Source organism: Lycium ferocissimum, chromosome 1 (genome assembly GCF_029784015.1).
Source record: "Lycium ferocissimum isolate CSIRO_LF1 chromosome 1, AGI_CSIRO_Lferr_CH_V1, whole genome shotgun sequence".
NCBI lineage: Eukaryota > Viridiplantae > Streptophyta > Magnoliopsida > Solanales > Solanaceae > Lycium > Lycium ferocissimum.
In genome coordinates, this window is record NC_081342.1 from 8,628,071 (window position 1) to 8,641,835 (window position 13,765).

The 13,765-nt window shown below is 34.8% G+C and overlaps 2 protein-coding genes across 2 annotated transcripts; both read right to left on the reverse strand.

Annotated features, from left to right (window-relative positions):
• Positions 1-6: 6 nt before the first annotated feature.
• Positions 7-1,143, reverse strand: LOC132061784 (F-box protein CPR1-like). The gene has a single exon (XM_059454430.1). It carries the CDS (start codon positions 1,141-1,143, stop codon positions 7-9), a length of 1,137 nt encoding a protein of 378 aa, XP_059310413.1.
• Positions 1,144-4,240: 3,097 nt separating this feature from the next.
• On the reverse strand, positions 4,241-5,575 carry LOC132068355 (F-box/kelch-repeat protein At3g23880-like). The gene has a single exon (XM_059461932.1). The coding sequence runs from the start codon at positions 5,560-5,562 to the stop codon at positions 4,393-4,395; it is 1,170 nt and encodes a 389-aa protein (XP_059317915.1). The 5' UTR covers positions 5,563-5,575; the 3' UTR covers positions 4,241-4,392.
• Positions 5,576-13,765: the final 8,190 nt, after the last annotated feature.

Consider the following 13,765-nt stretch of genomic DNA (forward strand, 5'->3'; position numbering starts at 1 on the left):
GACTTGTTAATCCCACTTCGAGGAAACTAAACTTTCCACATGCAAAAGTGGTAAATGTCTATTTAGTAGAATTTCTAATTCTAACTTAAATTCAGTGACTTCTTTTCTCCGCACATCGTACTCAATAAAATGACCTTTTTCGTCGTTACAATATCTCCACAATATATTTCCGTTCTCCTTAACACATATGAAGTCAAGAAGGCCCCCGGGGAATTTGTGAATCGATGAGTCTGAAGCTAGAATCGCCGTGATGTTATTCCAGGTCAATAAGCCAGTTTTCCCATCTTTCTCCAGTGCCCACATCGAAAATTTCTCCTCAAAAGTCGCGGAAATACAGACACGATTGGCAAAAGTACGCAATCTCCAACTAAAAAATTTCCAGTCCTTTCTCGGGAATGGAGTTACAATAAATTTTTCGTCCGCTAAGTAGAAAGATATAACAAAGCATTCAGATTTGTCTCGAGTTGAAGTGGCAATAAGGTTAATGGTACCGTTTAATGAAACTGGATGTTGGTAGATGGAACGGAATCCAACGGGAACCCTAATATCCTCCATCCTTCTCCAAGATTGATTAATAACTGAATATATTTCAATGATATGGTCCCGATTAATTTCATCGGTCACCTTTACATGTACTATCATGTAATCCTCAGCCACAGAATCATAGGCAATACCAAATAGCGAGTATGTCCAACAAAGTGGCGGCATATCATAACTAGGGATCAGTTTGTATTTTCGAATTGCAGGATTCCATAACATCATGCTTGTATAATTTTTCAAAAAGACCAAGCCATTGCACAAAGACACTTTTAAACCAAGATAAGTATCATTGAGGAATCCTGGGATGGGTGGGTCGAGCAAAGTAAATTTGGAATCAACACCAAGTGATGTTTCTGTTGATCGGATTTTAGCCGTAAACCCCAAGGGTTTAAATTTTTCAAAACTAATAAAGAGAATTTTTTGACGATTAGTATCAACAAATGACTTATGTAGATGTGACTTTACAAACTCGGGATCATCGATGGAACGACACCATGATTTGCAAATTCTTTTGAACCGTAAAAGAGATTTCACTGGCAACTCTAACAGAATGGAATCAACAATATCGTCAGGCAAGGTGGGGATTTTCGCGCGGCGAGCCATTGAGTTAGGTAATAATATGTTACCAAGGGTTTATGAGTAATGATTTTTTAATAATATGTTACCATGGGTTTCTGAGTAATGATTTTTTTAATAATATGTTACCAAGGGTTTCTGAGTACTGATTGAGACTTTTCAGCTCAATCCCAATAGAACTCGTAGTGCTTTGACCTGACGTGACCCGTGATGGCAAAATTTAGAATGAAATAGTTCTTGTCAAATTCATTAATTATTTTCTTTTTGCCATAAATTAAGTTGAGCCATCCATTCAAATTCACTAACCGAGCTTGAGTTATTAATTTAAAGTTATTTAAATGCTTAAAAAAAACAGAATCAACATTATTTGTTTTTCCCCCCGGTGAAATGACTTCATTTGTTGGGAATTTTGCACAAAATAGGATTTTTGAGTTCCATCCTTTAAATTTTGACCTCATTTTAAAAAGTTTTGCTAAATTAGACTTGCGGCAAAATACTAACGAATTGCCAAGATTCCACCGGGATTTGGCCTCCCCAAAATTCGGCCACAAATCCTAACGAATTTTGTTTTTTCAAGGACAGCAACGTTCTTTCCCTAAAAAACACCAATATTTCATTAAATCATGAAAATGTTAACATAAAGTAATATAATATCGCAAGTCAGTTTCATGACAGTGGACTTTCTTTGAACAAAAAAATAAAATAAAAAATTCAGCCCTTTTGGGCGCGATCTTAGCCCCTCCTTGGCTTGATTTTCAGCTTTTATGGGCTTGAACCTTAAAATATGTGTAGCACTTAGCCCATCTTTCACCATAATTTTTGAATTCATTCTTGAACTCTTTTTCCACAATAAGTAGCTTCTTGATTGGATTTTTATAGGATCCTTCACACAAATGCCCTATTTCGGGTGGTCTTTAGTTTTGCCCCTCAAATTACCGGTCTTCAATTTTAGCCCATCGACACTTTAAGTGGCCAAAAATACCCTTGAGATTCTGGGTTTGAACTCCAGCAGAGTATAAAAAAAAGTTGCAAGACAGAATTTCGTAGCAAATTATGACTAACTTCTGTAGAAACCTAGTAGAGTAAAAATAATAATTCATAAGGCAAGGTTCCATAGCAAACTATGCCTATTCGGGGTAAAGTTATGCCTTAAGGCATAGTTTTTGTAGAAATTAAGTTATCCTACAGAAATATGACTTAAGGCATAGTTTCTACATAGAAGGTATGCCTTGCCTTAAGGCATAACTTTACCTCTTGTCCAGCATAGTTCTATAGGATTCTACAGACGTCAGGCCTTAAAGCATAATTTTTGCACGACTAGGCCTAATTTGCTACGAAATTCTGTGCAATTTTTGTACCTCTGCTGGGGTTCGAACTGGAATCTCTGGTTCCATTGACCAGCGAATAAGGATACTTTGTCCCACAAGTTATCATTAAATAAGAAGTAGTGACAAAAATTAAAGGCCACCACTTGAGGGCCAAAAATTAAAGGCCAGTCCATATGAAATTTTGTTGTTTGTATATAATTTTTTCCAGTAAATACAGTGTATTCTTAAATGGATTTGAGTGTATTCTCTATTTTTTAGTTTAAATACAATGTATTTTATATTTCGCCGGAGATTCGATCGGATTTGATTGTATTCTCCATTTTTAAATACAATTTATTTTGTATTTTCTTTGGATATTTGGCCGGATTTGGCCGTTTCTTCATATTTTGAGTGTAAATACAGTGTATATTTTTTATTCGCTTGTTTTTTGTGTTTCTGAAGGAAAAATTATGTTTTTGAATACACCTGAATATACGCGAAGCAGGTAAAATATAGTTGAATTTAATTGACTGTATTTTTAAACTGTGTATTATAATACACGTGAAACAGGTATAACCTAGCTATGAATATTAATTTAGATAAAACGGAATAGCTTGGTAGGCCCCTGTACTTGTCCATTTTTGTCATCTGGTGTTCGTACGTACAAATTTGCCAACTAAACCCTTCTACGCCGACTACATGAATCCTTTAAATCCATTTCTTTTTACAGTCATTTCAATCAGTAAATCAATTAAAAAGACGAACTTTTGAGATGAGAATGTAGGAAACATACAAGCTAGTTGACGAAGAGAACGGACATAATAAGGGAGGCGACAAGGGTACAATACCACCGGAAAATACTGATTTGAAGATGCCAACCTTTTCCTTTTAAAAAAAAAAAAAAAATTGGAATTTCTATGTGGCGTTTTAAAAAGACGTGTAAACGGTTGTATTACACGCACCATGACCTGGCCGAAAAAGAGTTTAAAATGCTTAGTTTTAAAGGGTAGAATGTTTGGTTGGCAAGGTCGTAAGTACGGACATTGGAATGACAAAAATGAACAAGTACAGGGCCTACCAAGCCATTCCGCCTTTAAAAAACATTAGCTACTGTTTCATACTTGACTACACCGTTTTTTTCCATAGCTCCCAGGAATAAAAATCCTAATAAGAAGGGACCACATTGTATTATTAGTAGCCTGGTTTTTCTCCACCAGTTCCATATATGAGAGTCCGTTGAGTTTACTGAAATATAGTCTTAAACCAAATGAATTGGTAAAATAAGACCATACTCTTGAGTTGTATAACCTTCCAAGAAAAGTTTCTGATAGAATCTTGATAGAAAAAGCAGCAACAACAACGGCAACAACAACATACCAGTGTAATGAACTAATAGAAGTACAAGATAGGTAGGTCTTTGAGGGCGCAAATGAATTGCTATCCTCAGAGAACTATTTATTCCACACAATGTTTGCTGTTATCAAGTTAATAGCAAACACTCTCCAGAATACCGAAAAGCTTTGTGAATTCCACAACTAGTAATATTGCAGAATTCCTTAGAACTCTCATTCTAAGTTCGGAATTCACTTTGTAAATCTGAAAACGATATTAGGTAAACTCTTTTTTCAATGTCATATTGAAAATTTCAGCTGGTCCTCCTGTTTATAGAGCAACAAATTAAAGGTGCCCATTCTTGACGGGTCTTCTTTTGCCAAAAGAGACATCCTTTCTTGAAAAGTTGCAACATTTCTAATAATTAACACCATTTGACAAGATAACATAATCATTCGATAATGGAAAGGGGCTACAGTCAAATGTATAACTTTAACAAACCACAACAAAAATTACTAACTGCAACACAACAATCCGAGCGTCAGAGAGCATAAGAATCTCATTAATGATCACGCAAAAATCAGGGTAATACAATGCAAATTTAATACAACAAAATATAGTTTGATAGTCAAATTTTCTAGTCCCACGGAACTTTCAAGGAAGCAAAACTTTCAGTGAACAAGATGGATACATCAGTAGTTGGCGGAATTTGATTCAGGGTAAACTCAGTTACTTCTTCATTCTGCACATTGTACTCCAGAAAACCACCATCCGTTTTCCTCCATAAGATATTTCCATTTTCCTTCAAACATATAATATCATCCAAGTAGCAATTGTGATTTCCAATTCCAATGAGTGAGCCTAATGTAGGAATTTTCATGACATTAGTCCATGTCCACCATTCTCCTTCTTTCTCCAAGGAACACACCAAAAAATCCATCTCAACAAACACCGAAAGATAGAGATGATTAGCAAAATTAGACAATTTCATATGATTCCCACAGTATTGCAATGGGACGGGCGTTACAACAAATTTCTCATCAGACACCAATAAAGAAATAATCGCAAACTTATCAAATGCGCTACCATCATTTCTAGTTGCCATCATGTTAATAGTACCATCTAATGAGACTGGATTTTGATCGAACAAGCGATAGCCAGCAGGAATAGTGCGAATCTTTTTCCAAGACTCACTATTCACTGAGTATATTCCAACAATGTAACGGCTATTCTTTGCTTTAATCACAAATGTAGCGGCTATCTTATAATCATCAGTAACAGAATCATACGCAAAACCATATAGCGCTGATTCGTAACAATTAACACGTTTCAACACGTAATGATCGGGCTTGTCAACAATTTTATATTTCCCGATCACGGGATTCCATAAAAATATTTTGAAGCTATACACCATACATAACAAGCCGTTACAAGAACTCACCGATGGATAAGAAACATCTTGGGACATAAAAAAGCTTGGTGGTTGGAGAGAAACAACTTGAGAATTAATGCTAAGCGATGATGCATATGTCGAACCGATGTTAAACGCCAACATGTTATACTCCAAACAAGGCGATGGAGCTATTTTCGATGAAATCAAGAGAATTTTTTGATGATTAATATTGGACGACGATTCGTCGATTTGAGACTTGATGAATTTAGGGTCCTTTATGGTTGAACACCAACGTTTGCATACAATTTTAAAACGTTGAAGAGATTCAACTGGGAGTTTTGACAGGATGTGAGTGATCACATCATCAGCCAAATTGAGGAAGGAGTTGGAGTTTTTTCTTAAGTGATAACTCATTGGACTTTGTGTTTGCTTTGGGTTTTAGGGTTTTAGGTTTTTTTCTCTTCCATATTAGTACTATATATATACACCTCGTGGATGGCTCCAGCTTGCTTATCTGTCTCAAACATTTGACCAGTAAGATTATGATAATCTGGTTTGGTTTGATTGAATTATATATTATAGATTTTGATAATCTGGTTTGGTTTGAATGAATGATATATTATATGGGTGAAAATCATTTACGCCCCTAACTTTGCTTTAAAAACCAAACTCCCCCATTAACTTTGAACAATAGACATTCTTCCCCCCTTTATTCTAATTGACTTTTTAAAATGCCTATTTTATCCTTACAATATTAACTTATGTTTTCTTTTTTTACTTCTTTAAAATTATGTTATTTTTTATTTTTTAATTTATGTAACAAATTTATTATAAAAACTTAATATTATCTTCTACGCGAAGTAAAAATTGAGAAATATTAATTGAGTATGTAAGTTAATGATGTTCTATAATAAAATAAATTAGCAGAATAAAAAAAAATTAATTTTATTAAAAATAATCAAAACTTTAATATTTATTTATACAAATGAAATATAACAGGTCATAATAACTTTATAAATATATTTCTATATAGGTAATGCAAAAAACAATTAAAAAAATAGAGGTAAATTTTTAAAATTTATTTATTTATACTGTAAATGAATTTTATTATAATTTAAGAAATATTCCATTGGAGACAACCAAAACTTGTTTATTTATATAAATAATAGAGAATAAGAGAGAAGTGAAACTTAAATATACATACATGCATATACATACATACTTACTGCATATAATATTGAAATAACAATCATAAAAAATAGCATTATATTTTTGTTACAAATTCATAAAAGTATTATTCTACTTATAATGTTAATAAACTTAAAATAAGAATCTATAAATACCTAGATTAAATAAATAAATAAATAAATATTATATATAAATAAAAATGTATTACATAAATGGAGGATTGAAAAAAAATAAGGGTGAAATAGTCATTGCATGCATAGGATAAAGGGGGGAGAGTGTCTATTCTTCAAAGTTGAGGGGGGAGTTTGATTTTCAAACCAAAGTTGGGGAGTGTATGTCACACCCTACAGAGTATGGCGGGAACACCCCGTAACCGGGGCTACCTCGACTTATATGTTACTTTGAACATTATAAACCATAACTCAAAGAACACTGCGTACGAGAAAGGCCTAACGACATAGTGAATATCCGATCATTCAGCACATATGTTCATATGCGGACCGACAAGGCGCCACAACATAACGTATATCATAAAGCCGGTAAGGCTAACAGTAAAGTATCAAGAGCTCAAAATAAACAACAAGGCCACCAATATATTAAACAACAATATGACCTTTGGAGCTATAAAACATCTAAATGTACAATTTCTATAATTTTGAAGTTATATTATTTCATAGACCCAATTTAGATCGGATCAAAATTTGGAAAACTATATTGTATGGGGGGTATTAGTGTCACCACGTTTAAATTTTGTCTACTTTTATGTTTTGAATTTTGCAAAAATAGATTCTCGACAAGTAAATATCCTGACAAATAGCCATATTTTCAAATTTATCAATAAATTGCATTGTTCACAAATTCTAACAGATTCACCATCCAAATCGTGATGAATTGTATATACGGGGTCCTCAGGAATTTCACGTTAAAGGTGTGAAGTGGGAGAGAAGGGATGTCACGATTGGCGTTTTGAATAAAACGACCTTTTGATTTTTCATTTTTTTTTCGTTTTCATATTGAAAAAGTAATAAAAATGAGAGGTGTTATTTTGCCATCTTGCGTCGAAACTATTTTTCGCCCTCCAATAACACCGGCAGAGGAGTTTAACCACCAGTTCGGGATGGATTGTGTGAATTCTCTAGGACATTCTGGAATTAATTTATGGGCAAAGCTTGGTCTTGTCACAAATCATGACGGACCACCTAGATATTTCTCACAGATCGCTAGAATTTGGCCAAAAATCCGAACAGATTGGCCACCCGAATCTGATGGATCACCAGAGTCTTCCACAAAACCGAACGGATTTCAAATTATAGGCAAAACTTGTCGCATATCATGACGAACCACCGAATTTGGAAATTTGTGACCAATTGCCCGATTGCCACAAATCCCATAGAATAGCATTTCCATTTTCACCCAGGATGGTTTTGTGAAATTGATCCAAATCAAATTCAAATGACTTCAAATTTGATACGGAAAAGGCTTAAATATGTCATCGAACTATCGAAAATGGCTTATTTATGCCACTCATCAATAGTTTGGCTTGTTTATGCTATCGTCGTTATCAAAATGACTCGTTCATGCAATTTTTCATTAACGCCAATTTTACAATACCGATGCGACACGTGGCCTTTGGAAAGAATTAGGTCCATTCTTGTTTAATTCAAAGACTTCTTGACCCAATTTTAAATCCCAACGTTAATTAAAAAATCCTTGAAGTGTGTCCCAAACCTTTTAACAAACCATAATCGTATTTCTCTCATGCATTCGTCATTATACGATTAAAAAAAACTCTAAGAGGTCTATTTTTTAATCGTATAATGAACGAATGTAGATGGAAATAGATTATTGTCTCAAAATTTGAAAATGGGTTGGGTGAGCTTTATTCATTTATAATTGGGTTTGTTTAATTAAACAAACTTGAACCTCTAATTCGACTACCAAAAAGTTATATCTAAAAGATAAGCGGACGTTGATAAAAAAATGGCATGGATGAGCATTTTGAAGTAAGTACCTAAATGAGCCAAACTATTGATAAGTGACATAAATGAGCCATTTTCGATAATTTGATGACATGTTTTGAGCCTTTTCCGAATTTGATATCCAAGCTTCTAATACCTATCCCAACAATTTTCAAAAGTAAGATTCATCATTCAAGCCCAACATTCAAAAATTAATAAACCCACTTCTTCAACAAATTTTTTCAAGTTCAACAAAACCCAAAAATGGTCGTTTTCAATTTTCTTCAACAAATTAATCTGAATCATTAATTAGGAATAGACAACTTAAATTCATTTGAACCCACTCATGTCCAACCACAAAATCACAAATAAACAATAAGTCTTCAATTTTCTACATCACATATCTCATTCTTTTTCAATTTTAGTTCTGTGTTTGTAAATTATTGGAAAAAGAAGAATGAGAAAAAGGTGGAGAAGTCCTAATGGAAATTTATATTTGCACAATTTTTTTAAGTAGAGTTAAAAGTTAAACAACAGTACTTAAGAAAGCTATCCTGTAAAAATTCTTTGAAATAATCATATTGCACTGAAACGAAAAAAAAAATGAAATGAACTGATTTTTTTTTTATTGAGTTTCAATTTTCAACTTTAATAAATATGGAAAGAGATCGAGCCAAAATTTGGTTAAATCTTTTTTTTTTAAATTATTGCATGGGGGGTAGGGGAGAATGGGGGAGGGGATTGGAACACGTGTTACATTTTATGTTTTGATGATTTTGTCAAACGAATTTATAACCTAAGAGGGACTTTGAAAGACTATGTGTTCTCTCTCTTGTACATTGTCGACGAGATGGAATTTTCGTAACAAACTTGATGAGTCACCACCAAATAAGGCTACCTTGTGGGACGAGTGGTCTCTATCTCATCCCACATGCTCCCAAATATATATATACAGCATGTTACAACGCATTAAGTATCACTTGCAAAACCTAGAATCACTTTAAAGTGCAACCGTCACGAGATTCTCTAAGTGTTCAAAACAAAGCTGACCACAAATTGAAGGACCAGATCATTCAAGATGATCAACGTCTCTTAGTACGATTTTTTTGAAGCTTTGTTTATGTTCTTTAACTACTAAACCAACTCGAAGAAAGTTGTTGTAGGTAGCTTAAATTCTCAGTAGTTGTTGACAGTTCCTATTCAATCTATTGAATAGTGCCCTTGGCTAGAGTTAGTCAAGGTGTTGGTTTGGCTAGAGGTAGTCAAACTTAGTTGAGTGCGTGGCAAAAGTTAGTCATAGTGTGTAGCTTACAATAGGGTTATTGTAAGGGTGAGAGATTAAGGGTTTAATTCCTAGGTTATAACAGGTTGTAATCTAAACTATAATTATTAGGTGTAGTGGAGTTGAAATCCTTGTTATTATTATTATTATTATCATCGTGATAGGTCATGATTTTTAATCCTTGAACAGGGAGTTTTCCGCGTGAATATCTATGTTATTTACTTAATCAGCAATCGTTTACCTTCGCATAGGGATAATATTGTTCCACGCTTAGACAACACTTACAAGACCAAGTATATTGTTTGCGAATCGAGTAGGTGCCTTGTAAAAGGTTAACACCTAGAAAAGTCATTCAAATCATAAATATGAGTTCCTTGCACTCATAGCTTAAGTTCGTTGAAGGACAATCGATTCAAAATTAGGATCGTGGCTAGTGGAAAGTATTGTAGATGGTGTGCATCAGGCAATGATGAACCAAACATAGAATAGCTTACTCCCAGATTCCAAAGGATGGTTAAAATAATCGGAAACTTCCGAGAAGAACTTCTTCGCTCCGGAAAGTATATGTCTTCTCTTTTCAAAATGATCAAATGAAATGAATATGAGTCAATCCTTTGGTACAGACTTTCATTCCCCACTGTGAACAACTTTGATGCAGATGGTAAAGACAATGAACAAAATAATGAAGTAAGAGGTGAACGGAGGCATTTTAAAAGTGGATGACTATTTCAAAATTTATGTTTCCTTGATCGTCTTTTTATCGTGGACCAATGTAAAAAGGATAATTTTCTTTCACTCAAAATCTTGTTTTCTTAGTGTGCCCTTTGGAACACAAACAAAATCGTTTTTTCTTAGAGAAGAGCTTTATGGTAAAATGTTAATAGGAAAGACACTTTCTCATGCTATTGAAAATGTGTACTACGTAAATGTTCTGAAATATAGCTTGTTAAGTGTGTCCCAAACCTGTGACAAAGGGAATGAAGTAAAGTTCCTATCATACTCTTGCACCTAGAAAATGTGCATAAATTCCTCATAATGGTGAAATGTGGTAAGCTCGACTTGTTAAAAGATTCAAGAATGTATATGTTATAGACTTTAGCTCTCAAAATGAAAATGACACACACAAGTTCGGATTTGTCTAAGTGCGATGGAGGATGACTGCGAGCTTTGGTACGGAACAATTCTCCCATCTGCAAGCTTTTCATTACTAAACAAACTTGATCGATGTGAACAACTTTTCACCCTTCCTATCCCATTCGTGGACTACCAAAAGAAAAATTTAAAGATCACAAGACTTGTGACTCTTGCATAAAAGGGAAACAAGTGAGATCTTCCTTCAAACCAAAGAAAGAAGTAAGTACCTTAAGGCCACTCGAACTTCTTCACAGGGATATGTGTGGACCGATGAGAATACAGAGCAGAGGAGGAAAGAAATACATTTTTGTGATTGTGGATGACTATTTCAAAATTTACATGGATTCTGTTCTTGAAAAGCAAGGATGAAACATTCCATGTTTTTTATGCCTTAGTAAAACAGATCCAAGTAAAACTTGGCACGCACATTGTAAGTATTAGATCTGATCAAGGTACTGAATTCGCAAATACTAACTTTGAAGAGCTTTGTGCTAAAAATGGTATCACTCACAACTTTTCTGCCTCTAGAACACCTTAACAAAATAGTGTTGTGGAGCGGAAAAAGAGAACGCTTGAAGATATGGCCTGAACAATGTTAATAGCGAGTGGTGTGTCGTCAACACAGCTTGTCATGTACTAAACAAATGCATGATTAGGTCTCTACTTGAAAAGACTCCTTATGATCAGTTAAATGGAAGAAAGGTGTTGTACATACATTACGAGCATTTGGGCGCAAATGTTTGTCCTAAACAACGGCGAGTGTCTCTTCATCTGAAGCCACTGGAAAAATTTGATGCTAAAAGTGATGAAGGTATCTTCCTTGGTTACTCATCCCAAAACAAAGCATACAAAGTCTACAACAAAAGGACCCAATGTGTAGGGGAAAATGTGCACGTGATCTTCTATGAGTCAAATTCCTAAGGAAATGACAGGGCTCCAAATGATGAAGATAAAGATGGAGTCTTTCCAAAAGTATCAAATGAAGCCATTGAGATCTCAAATAGAAAGACGGAGTTGATGAATCAAATTAAACAAGTTGATGAAGAAGATGTTGATAGTCCTTTTGTTCAAGGTGCGGAGAAACCATTAGATTCTCGGATTACTACAGTGTTTAAGTGAATAAGCTTGAAGAAGAACATAGAGTGGCAGATGTTGTCTCAGGTGCTCCTGAAGCTGATCAAGGAGGTGGAAGCCATGTATCAGTCAATGCTAATGATGTATGCAACACTAAGGAAAGTGGTCCGTCCACTTCTGCGATTCAAGCCTCTAACTGGAAGCACAGAGGATCTCATCCTCTTCACAATGTGATTACTTCCTTGGACTCAGGTATTCAAACCAGATTTAAGGCGAGAAATATGTTTACACTTTTCACCTTCCTATCCCAAATTAAGCCGAAAAATATCAAAAAAGCCTTGAAGGATGCTGACTGGATAACTGATATACAAGAAGAGCTTCACTAAATTGAAAGAAACAAGGTGTGGCACCTGGTCCCCAGACCATCAGATAGAACAGTAATAGGGACTAGATGGGTTTTTCGTAACAAACTTGATGAGCTGGGCAACACCACCAGAAATAAGGCTAGGTTCGTAGTTTAAGGGTACAATCAAGAAGAAGGAATATGTTATGATGACACGTTTTCTCTTGTGGCTAGAAAGGAGGCAATCAAGATTCTTATATCCTTTGCATCTCATATGGAATTCAAATTGTTCCAAATGGACATCAAAAGTGCTTTTCTTGAATGAGTATCTCAAGGAGGAAGTCTTTGTCAAGCAAACCCTAGCTTTGAGAATTATGAACATCCAGAGCATGTGTTCAAGCTTGACCAAGCCTTATATGATCTAAAATAAGCTCCTCGAGCATGATATGAAAGATTGTTAAAAAAATTTCTTGAAAATGGCTTTAACCTTAAAGATCGACAACACTTTATTTTAACGGAAAAGGAAAGAAATCCCTTCCCTTTAGGATTATAGAACCCTAAGTTTATGTTGATGATATCATCTTTAGTGCCATGAATGATTCACGGTGTGAAGAATTTGCAAATTCACCCTAAAATCAATTAGGTGGCGAATTCGAAATAAAATAATGAGGAGCCTAAACTTCTTCCTTGGTTTGCAAATAAAACGATCCTCAAAGGGCACTATGATCAGTCAACAGATGTACATCAAGAAGCTACTCAAGAGATTCGAAATGGAAAATTCTAAGCCTATTGATACTCCTATAGCTACTGCCACTCGACTTGACATGGACGAACCTGGTGCTCTAGTAAATGAGACCATGTTAGGGGCATCATAGGATCTCTATTGTACTTAACGGCTGGCAGGCCTGATATAGTTTTTAGTGTCAGGTTGTGTGCGAGATTTCAATCATGTCCCAAAGAATCTCACTTGAAGGCTGCAAAAAAATCTTGAGATATCTCAAGGGGACTCTAGACTTAGTCCTTTATTATCTATCAGGAGACAATTTTGATTTGGTTGGATATGCAGATGCTAACTATGCTGGTTATTTGTTTGATAGAAAGAGCACATCTATAATGACACATTTTCTGGGATCATGCCTGATATCTTGGGATACGAAGAAACAAAACTCAGTGGCTCTCTCTACTGCCGAAGCTGAATATGTTGCTACTGCTTCTTGTGGTGCTCAATTGCTATGGATCAAGCAAAAACTTGAAGATTTTGGTGTTCTCACTGATTGTATACCCTTGCTATGTGACAATAAAAGTGCACTCAACATGGCAAAGAATCTAGTGCATCACAAAAGAACCAAGCACATTGATGTCAGACACCATTTCCTAAGGGATAACGTTGAAAAAGATCTAGTATGCATGAATTTATGCAAGACAAAAGACCAAGTTGTTGATATCTTCATAAAGGCTTTGAGCAGGGAGCATTTTGAAAGAAATCGTCTAGAGTTAGGCTTGATCAAGCCTAACTGATTTTCCTTTATAAATTGGCTATGTTAAGAGAAAAGTTACAATGTAATAAAGTGATTTTCGATGGCATCTAACTCATCTCATACTGTTACAAGTATACACGCATGACAGTCTCAAAAAACA

Coding starts and splice junctions, on each gene's coding strand:
- LOC132068355 (XM_059461932.1), bottom strand. CDS start 5,562: ATGAGTTATCACTTAAGAAAAAACTCCAACTCCTTCCTCAATTTGGCT.
- LOC132061784 (XM_059454430.1), bottom strand. CDS start 1,143: ATGGCTCGCCGCGCGAAAATCCCCACCTTGCCTGACGATATTGTTGAT.